Source organism: Exophiala spinifera (assembly GCF_000836115.1).
Source record: "Exophiala spinifera strain CBS 89968 unplaced genomic scaffold supercont1.5, whole genome shotgun sequence".
NCBI lineage: Eukaryota > Fungi > Ascomycota > Eurotiomycetes > Chaetothyriales > Herpotrichiellaceae > Exophiala > Exophiala spinifera.
This window is the reverse complement of record NW_015622517.1, coordinates 2498248-2514087: the sequence shown is the minus strand read 5'-3', so window position 1 is coordinate 2514087 and position 15840 is coordinate 2498248. Positions and strand designations below refer to the sequence as shown.

The 15840-nt window shown below is 51.6% G+C and overlaps 7 protein-coding genes across 7 annotated transcripts; 4 read left to right on the top strand and 3 right to left on the bottom strand.

Annotated features, from left to right (window-relative positions):
* Positions 1-784: 784 nt before the first annotated feature.
* PV08_07480 (uncharacterized protein) lies at positions 785-1584 on the top strand (the record flags this gene model as incomplete). Its single annotated transcript, XM_016381810.1, has 2 exons — positions 785-828; positions 897-1584. The coding sequence occupies 2 exons, from the start codon at positions 785-787 to the stop codon at positions 1582-1584; spliced, it is 732 nt and encodes a 243-aa protein (XP_016234912.1).
* Positions 1585-1977: 393 nt separating this feature from the next.
* On the bottom strand, positions 1978-2481 carry PV08_07479 (uncharacterized protein; the record flags this gene model as incomplete). The annotated part of the gene is made up of 1 exon (XM_016381809.1): positions 1978-2481. The coding sequence occupies one exon, from the start codon at positions 2479-2481 to the stop codon at positions 1978-1980; it is 504 nt and encodes a 167-aa protein (XP_016234911.1).
* Positions 2482-4517: 2036 nt separating this feature from the next.
* Positions 4518-7895, top strand: PV08_07478 (uncharacterized protein; the record flags this gene model as incomplete). Its single annotated transcript, XM_016381808.1, has 1 exon — positions 4518-7895. One exon carries the CDS (start codon positions 4518-4520, stop codon positions 7893-7895), a length of 3378 nt encoding a protein of 1125 aa, XP_016234910.1.
* Positions 7896-7940: 45 nt separating this feature from the next.
* Positions 7941-9054, bottom strand: PV08_07477 (uncharacterized protein; the record flags this gene model as incomplete). Its single annotated transcript, XM_016381807.1, has 3 exons — positions 7941-8874; positions 8932-8938; positions 8991-9054. 3 exons carry the CDS (start codon positions 9052-9054, stop codon positions 7941-7943), a joined length of 1005 nt encoding a protein of 334 aa, XP_016234909.1.
* Positions 9055-9539: 485 nt separating this feature from the next.
* On the top strand, positions 9540-11417 carry PV08_07476 (uncharacterized protein; the record flags this gene model as incomplete). Its single annotated transcript, XM_016381806.1, has 1 exon — positions 9540-11417. The coding sequence occupies one exon, from the start codon at positions 9540-9542 to the stop codon at positions 11415-11417; it is 1878 nt and encodes a 625-aa protein (XP_016234908.1).
* Positions 11418-12562: 1145 nt separating this feature from the next.
* On the bottom strand, positions 12563-13198 carry PV08_07475 (uncharacterized protein; the record flags this gene model as incomplete). Its single annotated transcript, XM_016381805.1, has 2 exons — positions 12563-12711; positions 12889-13198. The coding sequence occupies 2 exons, from the start codon at positions 13196-13198 to the stop codon at positions 12563-12565; spliced, it is 459 nt and encodes a 152-aa protein (XP_016234907.1).
* A 422-nt stretch (positions 13199-13620) lies between these two features.
* Positions 13621-15791, top strand: PV08_07474 (uncharacterized protein; the record flags this gene model as incomplete). Its single annotated transcript, XM_016381804.1, has 3 exons — positions 13621-13672; positions 13724-15474; positions 15501-15791. 3 exons carry the CDS (start codon positions 13621-13623, stop codon positions 15789-15791), a joined length of 2094 nt encoding a protein of 697 aa, XP_016234906.1.
* Positions 15792-15840: the final 49 nt, after the last annotated feature.

Genomic DNA, 15840 nt, shown 5'->3' with positions numbered 1-15840 from the left:
TGTATGTATGTATGTGTGTATGTATGTATGTGTGTATGTATGTATGTGTGTATGTATGTATGTGTGTATGTGATTTACTACTTTTCTGTTCTTGTCGTGGTCTCCCGTTTCTCAAATCATGTACCGTCTATGTATCATATGTATTCAGATCGGCCGAATCGATCTAGTCTCTCAGGCGCTCACTATCACTTCCCTTCCTCTTTGCCAGATCGATCTCTTAAGACTCTCGCCGTCACGCCTTCCCTCTCTGCATTCAAGTACTCACAGACACCGAGATCCACATTCTCTTGATACTTGACTTATCAATGGTTCACCTTGGCTCATACTCACCTCATGAGCCGCTTCGGACCGCCCTAGTGTAGACCCATGGCTATCGTGCTCGTGCACCCCGTTTGTCTACGCAAACAATATATACAAACAATCCTCTGGTATAAGCAAGGTCTCATTGAGGCAGTAATGAACAATGTTATTGCAACTTCGCCAACTTCACTCATGAATCCCATCGAGCGAGGTATAAAAATATCGCTTTCTCCCCTTCTTCCCAGTCTTCTTCTTGCGTGCTCTTATCACTCACACAAACAAGGTCTGGATTCCATTCTTGCTTGAACTGTTCCCATATTCTCTCTACCGTCTGTCCCTCAGAGACTCTTCCAGTGTGCACGAGTCATACAAGCTCAAGCCGACCGATCTTGCAACTCCCTTGTTTGTAATAGCGGCATCTCGTTCAACGGCTTCATCATTCCTTGGGCTTTGACCTTGACAAGCAGACCGTCCAAGCCTCAACATGTCTCGACCCATCACGGCACTGTCTCCTACCAAACTCAAAGAGTAAGTTTGAAGAATTTCCCCTCTTGACCGACCATGTTACAGTACACTGATAGAGTTCCCGTACACAGGCTCAAGTATGGCGAAACAATCACCATCCTGTACAAGGAAACCGCCACGGCCGAAGCTCGACTCTTGAGAGACGCATTCCCAAAGAAGCTCGCAGTCAGCTTCTCGAAGAAGTGGAGGGATGAAATCCCGCCGGTCAACAAAGTCAAGACCCAAGACCTCAAGCAGTTCCCGACCAAAAAGACGGTCATCATCGTTGGAGGGAACATGGTGATCCACAAGCACATGCTCAACTGGATGGTGTCCTGCTGCGACGGCAAGGGTCTCAAGGCCTTCTCCAACCCGCGCTTCAAAGCGTTTGCGTTCCTGTACTACGCTCAGTCCTGCGCCGCGATTATCGGCTGCGAGTACCTCGAGAGCAACATCAGCAAGCGCATGGAGACACTTGCGGCGAACCAGATCCACTCCGAGGACGTCCGTATGCTTTGGCTCGCGAGTCCACCGGACGCTGAGATGCAGAGATTCCTGGCTGAGCACGTCGCTCTTCGCTTCTGGGCCGGCACGCTGAAAGCCAAAGGCTCGTACCGCACGCTGCGCGAGGAAGTGCCAAGTTTCAACAAGGCAATCGACGACATCTTGAACGCGAAGAAGGCGAGAGGCGAGATCAGTCCTGTGGTCCAGGCACGAAAGAACAGCCACAAGAAGCGTGTCAAGCCTGTCAAGGGGCCAAAGGGGGGTGGCAAGGCGTAAGAGGGCGCCGAAAAAGGTGCGGTGAAGGCAAAGGTGGTGAGGCACGGGGCTAACGGTCAACCAATCTATGCCAAGTTGGATCTGGAGTCTTTCGGGGTCAAAAACAAGCAGTAAAGCAAGAAGGGCCGAAAGAATCTGTTCAACGGGGGTCCGGTTGCAAAGGCTGTGGCGTTTGAATAGCAATTGTGTTTATCCACGGAGCATCCCCCGGATCCCAACGACAGCTGAAGAAGCAAGCGGTACACAGAGGAGGTGCGGACATAGTGCCTTATCCTAGAGCAGGTAAATAGGTAGCTGAGCCAGTCGCCTCTCTCAAATCTACTTCTGGCCATTGTTATGCTCGAGGAGTTCTCCGGGCGCAAACGGGTGACTCGAGTGCTCGTTCCTTACAACTCATTCCTGAGGGCCAAAGGCTACCCACGCAAAGCAAGCCAGGGCGGGCAAGTCTGTGAGCAGTGTTCTCTGCAGATGAACGCGGAGCCATGTCTTAACATGGTCCATGGTGCGGCCCGTTTTCTCTTCTTCCTCGTCGCACACCGATTTGATCACCTGCGAAATATGGTAGCCGTAGGCGAAATGCCCGGCGGAAAAAGCGGCGCCTGCGAAGCAGAGCTTCCGCGAGAGGCTGTAGTGTGGGAAGTGTGTGGCTGCATTGATGCCTCCTACCACACCCGTCAGGCCAATGCTGAAGATTGTAACGAGGCCCGCAGGCAGGTAGTCGTTCCACCAGAGACGGATGGTCTTGTTGGCAGCTGGAGCGTCTATTTTGGCGGCATTGATGAACGGTAGGAAGATGGTCGGCTCGATGATGGCGTAGAAGACGGTCAGGGAGGAGGAGATCAAGGGAATGGTAAGGGCTGGGCTAGGACGAAGCCCTACACTCGCGGCTGTCGACATGATGGCGAGATTTCTGCGGGGTGCTCGGTAGAGAAGTGGCCTGGATCAGCATCAACGGAGGACTTGATTGAGCCTCCCCTCATATATATGAAGGAGGATGCGAACAGAATAACCTCGACATCTGGGCGCTTGTGCCAAAGGTTGCCCAGATCATGCCACTTGAGGTTGTCGATCGCGGTGAGATCGAAAGCCTCGTTTGAGTGGATACGAGTTGAGGTCCCCGCATGGCTGTTTTGTGAGTGCGCGAATACAATACGTACATATCAATCCTCAACTGAACTCTGTTCTCCATAAAGTACCAACAAGACTATTGGTCTCAGTAGAAATCAGGCCAGCGCCAAATGGACAGAGTGGTGGTGTGACGGGGGCTGAAGTACTGCAGCCAAAAGTGAATGCAGATCAACCCTCCTATTCAGGGTCCGGTAGAGTAACAGGTTCACGTTACACAAGGAGAACCTTCTATCTGCATGTCAGGAGCAGTGCATGAGGGATTGAAAGATGACATGGATTCTTCTGCATGATCCTTGGAGGTTTCGCTGCATATGTCGGAGGATTTATGACAGCCGGACACGACAACGACATAACCATGCGTCCTTAACACATGTTGACCCTCTCATCAGCATCATATTAGGTACTCGGGGTATCTGGTGTTTTCTCGAACTGAGAGACAGAGTTATAGGCTAAAGGCACAATGAAACATACCAGGGGCGAGTACGGGGTATTTTTCTATCTTTAACTACTTGTAGGCCAAATCGTCCCGTGCCCTTTAGCGCTGAGGTTTAAAGCTGTCGACTACTTGTCGCTTGGATTCAGAAACGAGGTCGTGGCTTGGACGCGCAATCGTAATGAACAAGGATCCACTGATTCAATGTCCTCTTTGACCTTGAAGATCCAGCAATGCCAACCATGATGCCAAAAGTCCTGCTAACTGCGTTCCAACTGCATAGACAGGTCAAGGGTGACATGACAGAAGACGACAGGCAGGACTAAGGACTACGGGTCCATGCGAATCGAGGGAGAGGAGGAGTGTAGAGGTTGATGATACTGCTGAGGTGCCATGCACTGACTTCTACTGATTTGGCCCTGTTTATAGGTAGGCAGGTATCTGTAGTTAGTCTTGTCGATACTTTTGTCCTGTACAACTCTCAAAACAGAACTTTCAGGGGCCCCAAAGACGCCCTAACAGCGCCCTAACAGCACCCTAAGAAGGCCCTAAGAGCGCCCCAACCGTGCCTAGAACCTCCCTAGCCTAGACAAACCTACAGTACCTGTACTAGTTAGGTACCGTACTCTACCTAGAGGTCAGTCAAAAGTCACTTTTAGTCGCAATTCATCTCTCGATCATCGTTGGCCTCACAGTTTCAACTCAGCCATTCCAGCATTATCCCGACGCGGCTTTTACCCCTCGCTTCTTGGATCCTGAATCATGCATGATTGAGCAAAATGATTGCATTCTTGAGAATTCTGATTTTATCCTGTGTGGAGATTCTGAACCCTGTTGACTTCACATCCCGTCCAGCTAGTTTGTCCTGCTTTGTCCTTCACTGGCGCTAGCCCTCCGGACGATCTTCCCTCTTCACTTGCAGTACCCTACGCCCCCTGGCCACTTCAATACCCGCCAGTTGCACCTTGTTAGTCTCCATTTTCCATTCCTCGCGCGATCGTTGTTCCCACGTCCAAGAGAGCTTCCCTGCGGAGGCCACAAGCGCGTACTCTGTCCTTTCGAAGCAGTGTTTCTCTCTCTCTGCAGCAGGCGAGTCGTTGTCGGTTGGATCAAAGTTCCAGAGTCCACCACCTACCGACACTGGGATTATTTCGAAGGCCAGTGTTTCTCGCTGTGTGTTAGCGAGGAACACTTTTAGTGAAGTTCTCCTCGGCATGATAAGCGAGCCATAGATATCCTGGCTCTCGACGCAACCCTGGAACACCACACCACCGCCGTTTCTTGTCATCCACAGAATTTCCGCACGTCGAAAGGCAACATCTTTCCTCCGAGAACGATGCAGTGAATACCATCCCATTATTGTCAAGTCGACATGTCGCGGATGACCATGGCTCCAACCGAATCAGAGGATGCTTCCCGGCCGCTTGCTGACTACTTCTGGATTGCAGGTCTGGACAGCCAACAAATGGTGGATGCTTTTTCCCAACCTAGATTCTCTTACGACTTCAACGATACCAATGGTATTGATATGCCGATAAAGGAGGAACCAACGACGAACGATGGCCAAGCTTCAATTCTTCAATCCCCCAAAGCTTCACCTCACCACTCGCGGCATGATTCCTATCAAAGACTGTCTCAACTCTCGGACGAGGCTAGGGACGCTATCCAGAGTTTGAACGATGTGGCGCAATCGCCGAGAAGCAATCGGAGCAGTATGACCATTCGACCATCGCCTACAATTACTGGTCCTCGTATGTCATCTGCCTTGAGCGAAGCAGACTTCGAAAAGGCCATGAAAAGGTTCGCGACGGATCGAGACACCTTTTTCCTCGACCTCAGCTTCAGTCCTTCGGAAACAGCCAAGCAAGATCGTTCCAAGTTACGGCCTCAGACGCAGAAGATTGTGCTTGAGGACGAAGTGTCTTCCCTGCCAAATCGTAATTTTGGCAGCATCCGCAGACATATGTCCTTCAAGGATATGAGCAGCACAAAGCGGCAACCGTCGATGGCCAGGCGTACCTCGACGCGAACATCGCGCAGACTGAGCAGCTACAACTCGGTAATACCGAGCCCTGAAACTTTGCGTGTTCCTCCCGACGAACATCCATTGAGTCGTAAATTTGAGCCCGTACTGTTGGAGAGATATCCCCGAACGTCAACATTCGATTATATGAGAGGGAGAGGGTCATTTCCGGAATATGTGCCTATGTTTGCGTTCCCCAACGATATCAAGGTCGTTTGCGCCGATGCTAGGCCTAGATCAACATGGCATGAGTTTTCTATGACTGTCTCCGATGGTTCCAGGGTAATCGCTGTCCAGGTCACCTTGTGGATTCCGGTTGCTCGTCAATTGGCATCCGACCTTGAGAAGAAATGCGTCGAGTGGAGAAATTCACACATGTCTGATGCAGAACGAGAATTGGCCGCTTCCCTTGAGGAAAGATTGACAACTGAGAGTGCCAAGTTGTCGAGATTGTTGGCACAGCTTCCAGAAGTATCCCCAGACTCCCAAGAAAGAGAGCAGCTAGAGGATGACATCAGTGCCGTGGAAGAGAAGATCACCATGATGGCCGATATGCTGCGACCGCTGCGGCACGGGTCTGTAAATGATATCCAAGGTCTGGGTATTGGTGAAACACGCTATTGGGTTCCTAGAGCCTATGGGATCCTCGGAACAGAATCTTCTTCGATCAATTTCTGGCGACAGTGGTTGCGCGCTGTTGTGGTCCCCATGACAGATGGTGGAATTCTCAGAGTCCCCCCAAGCTCACCCAAAGTCGGTATGTGGCAGCCCTTGGAACGCTACGTGTATAGCCTGTGTATGGAGGCGCCCAGTCCACTCTCGTCACAGACTCAAGTCCAGATATCGATACGCGAACTCAAACTTTACGCGAAGAAAGAAGCTGCAAACGAACTTCCTGGCAGTCGAACAACTGACCTCTATCCCTTGTTCAGAACACTTACTATTCCCAACATTGTATTATTATTCGAGTATGTCTTGGCCGAGTCCAGGATCATTTTACTCTCTTCACACACATCCATGCTTCAACTAGTCAGCAAAGCCATTTTGGAATTGATCTGGCCACTTGAATGGGCGGGTGTGTACATTCCTGTACTACCATCACGATTGGTCCAGGCTCTCGATGCGCCTTGCCCATACATTTGCGGTATCAATCGCAATTACGAAAAGTATGACCTACCAGAGGACGACTTCGTCCTAGTCGATCTAGACAAGAATGAACTGCATAGTGTTGAGCCGCCACCGAACTTACCGAAGCAGCAACGAAGGAAACTGATGTCTCTTTTACATCAGGCAGCGCCGCTGCACCACGCTTTTGGAGTGAAACCCGGGAGTGCACCTTACGCGGCAGAGACCTTCCCCCATGATGCCTTCTCGGCGGAGGTCGAGACCCCTTTCACCGCCATCACCAAATCAACAAATTTAGACAAGTTGTCCAGTTTAAGCTCAACGTCGTTCGGCCCGCAGGCCGCTTCAGATATGATTCGGCGTGCACCAATGTTGAATGTCTTCTTGAGCAGTGGACCAACTCGAGGAAAGAGTATCGACCGACCAAGAACATCCTCAACTGTCACCGCTCGGCAGTCTTTCCACACCGACTCGGATGGAATGTCTCCTCCCAAAGGAGGCTTGTCCTACAGGCTTGGTAATGGGTCGCCTCGCCACGACTCTGGCTATGGTTTACAGACGACTTTGCGGGAGAAGAGATCGGGACATTTCGATTCTCTGTCAAAACGAAGTTTTTCTGGGTCTACGCATATGATGAGAAAGGCCAGTCTACCATTTGTACGACACAATGCAAGCCCTTCGACCTTATCATCCCCCGACATGCGCGGCACATCGAATTATGCACCTTCTACCTACGCCCAGTCTACTTTGGCCGCATCGACAATAATGCCGCATATGCACGCCCATAATACAGCAACAAACACGGACACGACATTTTGGGTCGAAGGACATTGTCTCCAATGGCGAGGCACCGACGGACCCTCAACCTGTGTTCTCTGCGACGAAAAGGCCCAGGACGGATATTATCGGTGCTCTGGGTGTGGATTCGTTATCCATGATAGATGTGCTCACCAGATCACCATCGTCTGCTCGTCAGCCTTCTATCCCGATCAAGTTCGAGCAGCATTTGTGAGATGCCTTGCAAGCCTTTTCTACACATATAGGAGATTCATGTATCCTGCACCACTTCAGAAGAGAAAGCTCGGAGCTGTGAATCAATTCGATAGCGAGACATTCATTCGATCTCTACCCACTGACCATGCAGCTTACATGGAAATGCTCCAACAAACACAAGCATGGAATGAATTCATCATGGATCGCGAGGACAACTCCACGAAGCCTTCGGTAGCTCTGTTTGATGCAATCATTGCCGCCAAACGAGGACGGGCAGGGTTCAGATCATCTCTCTCGGGACTGGGGCGAAAGAGTCTGGCGGCGAGATCAGTATCTGGGGCCACGAAGACAGACTTACTCTCTGACACCTCGCAACATCAATGGCGCATCATCGCTGTACCAGGAGGCACTGAGAGATCAGAAATTGGCTCCGCGGCAAAGGGACGGGACTACCACAGCATCATCACACGAACCCCGGCCAAATTGGAAGACGGCTTGTTCAAGCAGGAAGAGACAGTACCTGATCTACCCAAAATTGTGCCGAGGAAGTTGAGGGGCGTCAGCGCCTTGGCCGGGAAAATGAACGGACTCAGTATGCACGCACCATGATTTCAATACTTGCGACATACAGCTTCGTCGTTGACAGATGTATAATTACGACACCTTCCTCCTCGTCAAAAGATTTCCGGTGCTCAAAGCACCTCGTTCGCCCATGGATGTCCGCCATTGGATAGCTAGTTGACCTAGCACTGCCCTGCCATCTCTTCTCATACTGGACCGTAACTCCTCAAGCCCTTCAGATACGTCTTGTTCTTGCTCCACAAGGAAAGCTACCTGGATAATGTCTCGCATATTCACAAAGGGACGTTCGAGATCGACTCCAGCATCTCTTTCCGCATCCCAGTTGAGGGACGTGGCTTTGAAGGGTGCCTTGGTCTGAAGCCGTGCCTCTTCAAGCACAATCGAACTGTCAGACACATTTTCGAGTTGTGCTTCCAGCACATACCGAGCTAAAACTGTTCTTCCATAGGGACGGTGACTTTTATCAGCAACTTCGATTGATGGCAGCTCCGTCGCTTTTGTCCGCACGCTCAGACATGGCTGAGCAACGAACTGATACAGCTTTCGAAATGACCGTACCTTTCCGCTGGTCGCCTGGCCATCGCCAGACGTTGTTTCTGTGTACGAAACGTTGATAGCAAGGACATGATTGCCCTCTTCCTTCAGGTCGAACTGGATGATTCTCTGCAGTGATCGGTCAGGGTCTATGCGGTCCTCCTCGACATCAGCAGCATGAAGTTCCAATGGGAGAGATTGAGATGGAGTCTGCATTTCCGCGATGATCCGGATGCCGGACACCGATTTGAAAGTCCTTCCTGGGGGGAGTTCATTGTTTGCACAGAGTGCGCACGAGAAAGTCTCGCCTACATGTGCAGAGCCAAATGAAGGCGGAAGCCCTAGATTGGTTGAAAGGATGAACTCTTGGTCAGTGCCATCGCTTGGATATGCCGAAGAGGCTGTATGCGGTATCTTGGTCTCGCTCTCGCGCGGTAACGGGTGCTGTTGGGCTAGTGATGGTCGCGAGAGCCTAAGATCGAATGAGTATGGTTCATTAAAAGGCCATAAATGACCTTTGGAGCACTACCTTAGAACTAAATGTATTAGCACAATAAGGAATTCTAATGGCGACGATGGCAAACTTACCTTTGAGGGACACAGAGTGAGGCTCTTTGGGAAAGTTCCCTGTTCCAGCCCTGGACCTCGCCATGAGCTGGACATCAACAGACGGCAATCTCGCCTAGAAGTCAGCTAAGAGTCTGGACTGTTCGCGTGAGGGTTCCTGAAGCCGAGTTTCACCCCAGATGGAGTCAGCGTAAGACTGATGAGCTGGTGACTCTCGTCACCGACGGTTCGTCATAGTTTGTTTTATTGGGGAGAAACTCGACGTGCTTTTTTCCAGATCAATGCATTCGCCGAAGTCAACTCGTGAGTGCGACAAGATATGGATGGAGGACCAACGCTCAGATCGAGGGCTGATGGACGGATCGATGGCTTGGCAGCTGTCTGGGTGTGTCTGGGCCCATTGGTGCTGCTGCTGCTCCTGGGGCTGCTGCCGTTGCCCGGTCACTTCTGACCCCAAACAAAACGCGTTACATCTTCAAACACCAACCTCTGTCTACTTCTATTTCCATCCACCAGCCATACCTCTTACCTACGCCCTTTTAATTCCACGTGTTTCAAACGCCGAACGCCATGCGCATCACAAGAGCTGCTCTCCGGGCTCAGGCTCACGACGAATTCCAATCCATACACGAAGATCCGGACGCGGGCACCTCCAGGAACCAAGACGAGTCGAGCGAGGTTCACGAGACCGACCGACCAGCTCTCAAAGATATCACTGCAGAAAACTACCCTACCGCCGAAGACGCTCCTGGAGTTGAAGAGTCTGCGCCTCTGAAACGATCAAAGAGCAAGAAAAAGGGTAAGCAGAACAAGAAGGACAAGAACGAGGAGGAGGCCACTGTAGCAGACAATCTTGAGGCACAACATATAGAGTTAGTATCCGCAGAGGTCGTCGACGAGAGTCAGGAACAGTCCCCAGAAACACAAGAAGAAGAGGAAGAATCTCCGGACACGGCCTCGCTGGAGCCACAAAGCGCGCAACAGCCCAGCTCCGAAAAAGTAGTAGACGTGGCAGTCCAGCCCCTTGCACACAGTTCAACTCCCAGCCCAATTCGCAACGAAGCTCCAAAGACGCCCAGATTCAATCCAGATATCCATGTGCCTGAACACGCCCCAACAACACCAGCCGTAAGCAACGTCGAAGATTCCTTCGTGGAGCAAATCAAATCCAGATCCCCCAGCAAGATGCACTACACAGCAGACGTGGCACGTTCTCCCTCATATGACCCCAGCAACCAGCTACCGAGGATCGAAGATTCTGTGGACGCTATTGACGCCTTGGAAGACGCAATCGAGGAGTTTTCTGAGAGACTCCCGGCTTTGGACGATCTCAAGATCGAGTCACCGGTCAAGTCTAGCAAGAACACGCCAGCAAAGCTGAATCTTCATCCAAATTCAAAAGCACCGGGTAGTTCACAAAAGTCCGAACCAGTTGCTGCAAAAAGCCCTCGCAAGTCGCCATCAAAGTCTCCGTCAAAACCTGCTCCTGCCGACAGACGACCAAGTGTTCAGCCGAGATCTACAGCAACCAGCCGTGCATCGAGTGCGAAAGCGGCCATAAAACCACTTAAAGTCGCAAAGCAAGCCAAGAAGCCCATAATCGACGGTTTGAAGCCTCGAGAGTCTTCGTCTGCTTCCGCCATGCCACTCCTGACATTCTCCAATTCTCCATCCAAGTCTCTTCCCAATACGACAAAGAAGCGTGTGCCCAGTACTACTCTGTCGACCAACAAACCTGCATTCGTTCCAGCCAAGTCTGCCAAACCACCGACGAGACCAACGTTCAGTCTTCCAGGTGAAGCGATCTCCGCGAAATTAAAGGCTCAACGAGAGGAACGCCTCAAACGTGAAGAAGAAGCCGAAAAGGAGCGCAAGATCTTCAAAGCTCGCCCGGCGCCAGCCAAGACGTCCCGACCCAGCGTGCTTCCACGCGACACCAAAGCCAGTCAAGCACGCCTGAGCATCTATTCGACCGGAACGAACAAGGAGAACGTGGCCCCTAAGCGCGAACCCGCCAAGATGCGACCGTCGTCATTCCACTCGGGACTGTCCAGGGACGTCACGAAAGCCAACTCGAGCGTCCGCCGGACTAACAGTGTCGTGGGAGCCAAGTCGAGTCCCGCGAAACCAAGAGTCTCTTCGGTCCAGCTGGCCGCGGGGCAGAAGCTGTCCGTGACCAAACAGGACCAGGCGCAGCAAAAGGCACGCGGCAAGGAGGTGTTTGCACGGTCCAAGATCGAAATGGAACGGCTAGAGAAGGACAGGAAGGAAAAGGAAGAGGCGACGCGCAAAGCCAGAGCTGAGGCTGCTGAACGTGGACGACAAGCAAGTCGCGAATGGGCGGAGAAGCAGAAGAGGAAGTTGGCAATGCAGGCTGCTGAGAAGATGGCGCGTGGGGATGGCGTCGCGAGTGCTGGCGCAGGTGCGAGTGCTGTGGCTACTTCGTGAGAGAAAATGACCAACTGAGAGTCCTCACCATGAACATGGTCGTCAAGATGAGGTATGGAGTTGACAACTTGAAGAGCTCCCTAGACATTGACTTTGATTGGACTTGAAACTCCGATTTTCGACTTGTCTCGACTCGACTTGACATGCCAACGACAGAGCCAAGGACAGGGACAGAGGAAGGAATTGACTGGGCCGGCCAGTATTGGACGATAAACGAATTTTGTATTTCTGGGGATTCAAAGATTTGAATCCCATCTGCCCACAGCGATGGTGTTTGGGTTTTGTGTTTTTGGTGTCATTGGTATCACTTGGTGTGGCATGAGTCGACGCAGTTGGGAAAAGGAGAGAATCAATTCGGATGACGGATCAGACGAATCTCTCTCTCTCTCTCTCTCTCTCTCTCTCTCTCTCTACGCACCGATCACGCATCACTCATCCGTTAGTGTGATTCGAGGATGCCAAAGGTGTAACAAAGCATAGCACCGAGTTCTTAACTACGTATGTATCTACGTACAATTGCAATAGATGGGAGCCTCTTTGCACTACGCCAAACGACACTGCACCCTAGGTACTATACGAGGTATCCTTCTGGCGCTTTTTCCTCGCTAGGGCCCTTTTTCTTTCGAAAACCACTTCCTTCCTCTGCTTGGCCAAGCCATATATGAGATGCGGTTTGTTGGTTGATCTGCTTTGCCGCGGCACCCACTCTTCTTCATCCGCTTATCTACCTATGTTCTTGAGTACTAGTCCCAAGGAGACTCCGAGCGGCCTACGCAACACCATCCTGTATGTGTTGGGCACGGCGCTGCCGCGTCGAATGATAACCCTCGAGTACATTGCGGTCGGAAGGTTGGTTTGCCCTGGCATTGAAGGCCTCTCGCGCATGATGCAAGCGACGCATAAAGAACCGGAGAGACCGGCGACAATGGCGATTCAGTCAGGTTTTCTTGATTTCCGCGTCTCGTACGGGAGTCCTGATATCGTGCGCCAGATTTCGATCCACAGGGAAATGGGTGGTTTGTGTGTTTTTTGCTCCAAAGAAGGCAGGAAGCAAGGCATGGGGCGCAATCAGTCCTTCCCCGTCCCTTAAAAATGCAGAGACGCGATTCCGGGCGTTATCTGGTTGTCCAGATCAAGCAGATATATCAACCACCGTTTTCTTTCCGCTGCACTGGTATCCTGACGAGGGGTACAGGCAATTCCTGCCCTGCTTTCTTTTTCTTTTCCGAATCGCCGTTCCCGTCGAGATCTTTCTCTTCGGCGTCGTTGTCGTCCTTTGGAACAGGAACTTTCACTAAATAATATTATCAGCATTTGTCCTACACAACGATTGTCGATGTATGCGGGCGGAAGGTCTCTTGTCTCCTTCGAGTCAGGTACAATGCCACACGGTATCGAAGGATAGGCGGACCTGGACCTTCCTCCACATAGCCAGAGAATGAAACTAGACCGAAGAATACTGGGAACATACTAGCTGCCATATTGATAGCGCGGAGCACATTCTCCCAGTTTGCCAGGACAAGTGCGACACTTTGCGCGCCGTCCTTTAGAGTGCTCAATTTCCCTTCAAGTGCCGATAGTTGGTCTGCAAGATTTCCACTGAGGTCACGTAGCTGGCGGAGATTCTCGAGCTCGGCGCGTTTCGCATTGATTCTTGTCTGAAGCGCAGACTGGGTCTGGTTGCTCTGTCGCAGCAAGGACGTATTGGAGCCATGCAGACCACCGAGGGTAGTGGTTGAACCAGAAGGAAACACGTTCGTTTGCCGCGGACCGTATGACATTTTGATTGAGTATGCTCGGTCGAGTATTTCGTCGTAATGTAGTCGAGGCAGAGCCGAGACTCTTGTGGAATTCGCAAATGACTGCGGTGTCGGGAGGTGTTTGCGGGTACGGTAGAGCGCAGTGCACATGCCACTCAATGAACTGCGTCGTAGCATAACGCGACCGCGCGATTGGCCCCTTTACGCGGAGTGTATAAACGGCGCCATGCCTATCTTGAACATGTCAACACAAAATCCCCAAGCACCAGCACAATTCAACTTGACCATAACCGACGGCGGATGTCTACCCAGGTGAAGGTCAACGAAACTCGATCTACTGCCACTCATCTTCTCTCTAATTGAGAATAGTACATCTCTCACTTCTGGGCTTCTGTTATGAGCCCGACGTCGAATCCTCGCTCGTGCTCTGGTGCATTGAAACCATGGCGAGACTAAACGATCCTCCAGCTCCTCCCACGGAGAGCATCGATGCTTGTGCGTCTCTTATATTGATCAGAGACGGAATACTGTGCTGACGCTCTGTAGTAAAAAGACGCTTTATCCGTCAAAATCGCGAAATAGCCCGAGTTAATTCGACCCAGTCGCAGCGAATTCGCAATATGGAAACTGAAATATCACGACTCGTAGCTGAAAATGTGTCTCTCCGAGAGCAAGCGATCGCAGCAAAAGCAGAAGCAGACAGATGGCGCAAAGTCAATTTTGTCAGTCAAGATGTCATGGACATGAAGGACCGACTTCAGAACAAAGTTAACGAAATGGCAATGCTGCTGATCGAGATGGGTGATCTGCCCGAGAAAGCAGCTAGAAAAACGAGGCGCAAGAGTCGCACACCGACAGAAAGTCTGGCAGAACAGGAATGGAAATACCGCCAATCAATCAGGGAAGCCACAGCCCTGGAAAAAGACGCGCAGGAAGGTCGCTTGCCGGTAATAATGGAAGACAAACAATACCCAAGACGGACTCTAGAAAACGCCGAGATTCTGTATGTCAGAAATGCAGGGTCAGCGCTGGAAATCTCCGAATCGCCAGAGATAGGGCCGCCGCCAGTTGCACACTTTGACGTTAACGAAGAAGTTTCCTACGACAACCCCCGACAGTCGCTCGAAGGAACAATAGAGGACCAGATGCAGATTTCTGCCACGGTGGAAAAGCGGAGGAAACGACGGACTAGTGCTCTCTTGCAAGACATGCAGACCGAGGAAGCTGCCGAACCTACGAAATCGACTCCAATGTTATTAAAGACTGGAGCCAAACGAAAACTGGATGTCTCTGAGCTGGAAGAACCTGCATTACGCCCGAACGAGGACGATGAGTTTGTATTTCGTCGCACACAAGACGCAGTCGCTGGCGTAGGAGCGGGAAAGAAGCCGTCGAGGTTCACACGAGCCCCTGGCCGGGAGAATCAGATGCTAGCAGAGACGAAGATCCCATCGCCACAGAAATCAATGGGCGATAGGAAAATCCTAGCTCCAAAGACGACCAACTCACCATCCAAGAGGAAGATTGTTGTCTCCCAGAAACTAGATCCTGACCCACGATCCAACGGTGAGAACCAAAGACCCACGAATGGCAAGCCCTCACGAAGAACGACCCTACCACCGCCGCTTCCCGTTAAGGACATAATTAAGGACACGGAAAAAGCAGACGAGGCGAACAACCTGCCACCAAAGACTCCAGCAGCACAGGACGAAGACATTCTTTCCCCGATCTCGACTGAACCTTCAACCCGAACGACCCATCACGCCAAGGAGGCAGCCATCTCGAATTCTGTCGAGGATGTACTTAATGGGAGCATTGGTCGAGGTTCTCGACGGGCAAGGCCAGCAGTTAGCTATGCCTTGCCAAATCTACGTGATAAGATGCGAAGACCTACGAAAGAGCTTGTTGGGGCCGTTGAGGGGATCGAGAAGCAGCGAGACACGTCTGGCAGGACAAGCATCCGATTGTCTTCGGCGGACCGAGTGAACTCAGAAGAGCCCCAGTCGGCGGTCGGGCAAATCAAGCAGGAGGCGACTGGCGTCGATGAGAAGTGGAAAGAGTTTCCTATGAAGAAGGATGAACCGACAAGTCCTTTGCGAGACAAGGAACGGAAAGAGGTTGCTAGAGGCAGACCTACGAAAAGGGACGAGGCTCAAACGGAACCAAAACACGAGCGTCAACGCAGTATCGGTGAACAACTCAAGGACGCAGTCGATCGATTGAGTATCTATGATCCACCGATATCTTCGCCCATTGAAGAACCACAAAAGGCGTCGAAGGCACCAAGACCACGGAGAGTAAGTCCCTCAGGACTGGTCAGCAGACGACATTCCGTTCAAGCTACACCAAGTTCTTCAAGCTCGACCCAAGCGCCTACACCCTTATCACGGATGAGCTCAACGTCCAGAGCCCCTCCATCACGGCCCGGCTCTGCAGCAAGCTCAAGAGACGAGGCGTCGTCTTCATCTCGAACTTCAGGGGTGAAGCGCTCGAGCAGCGTTGCTTCGAATCTACATACGGCCGAGATAACCGCGAACAAAGGGGTCGGCCAAGACCCCGATCAGACGATTACTCGCCGAAGGAGTACGATGGTTTAGAAGACCTCGCAGCCTGAACGGAGAACTCGAGCATCGTTTTATGTGGAGTAACTGAGCGAGGTAATT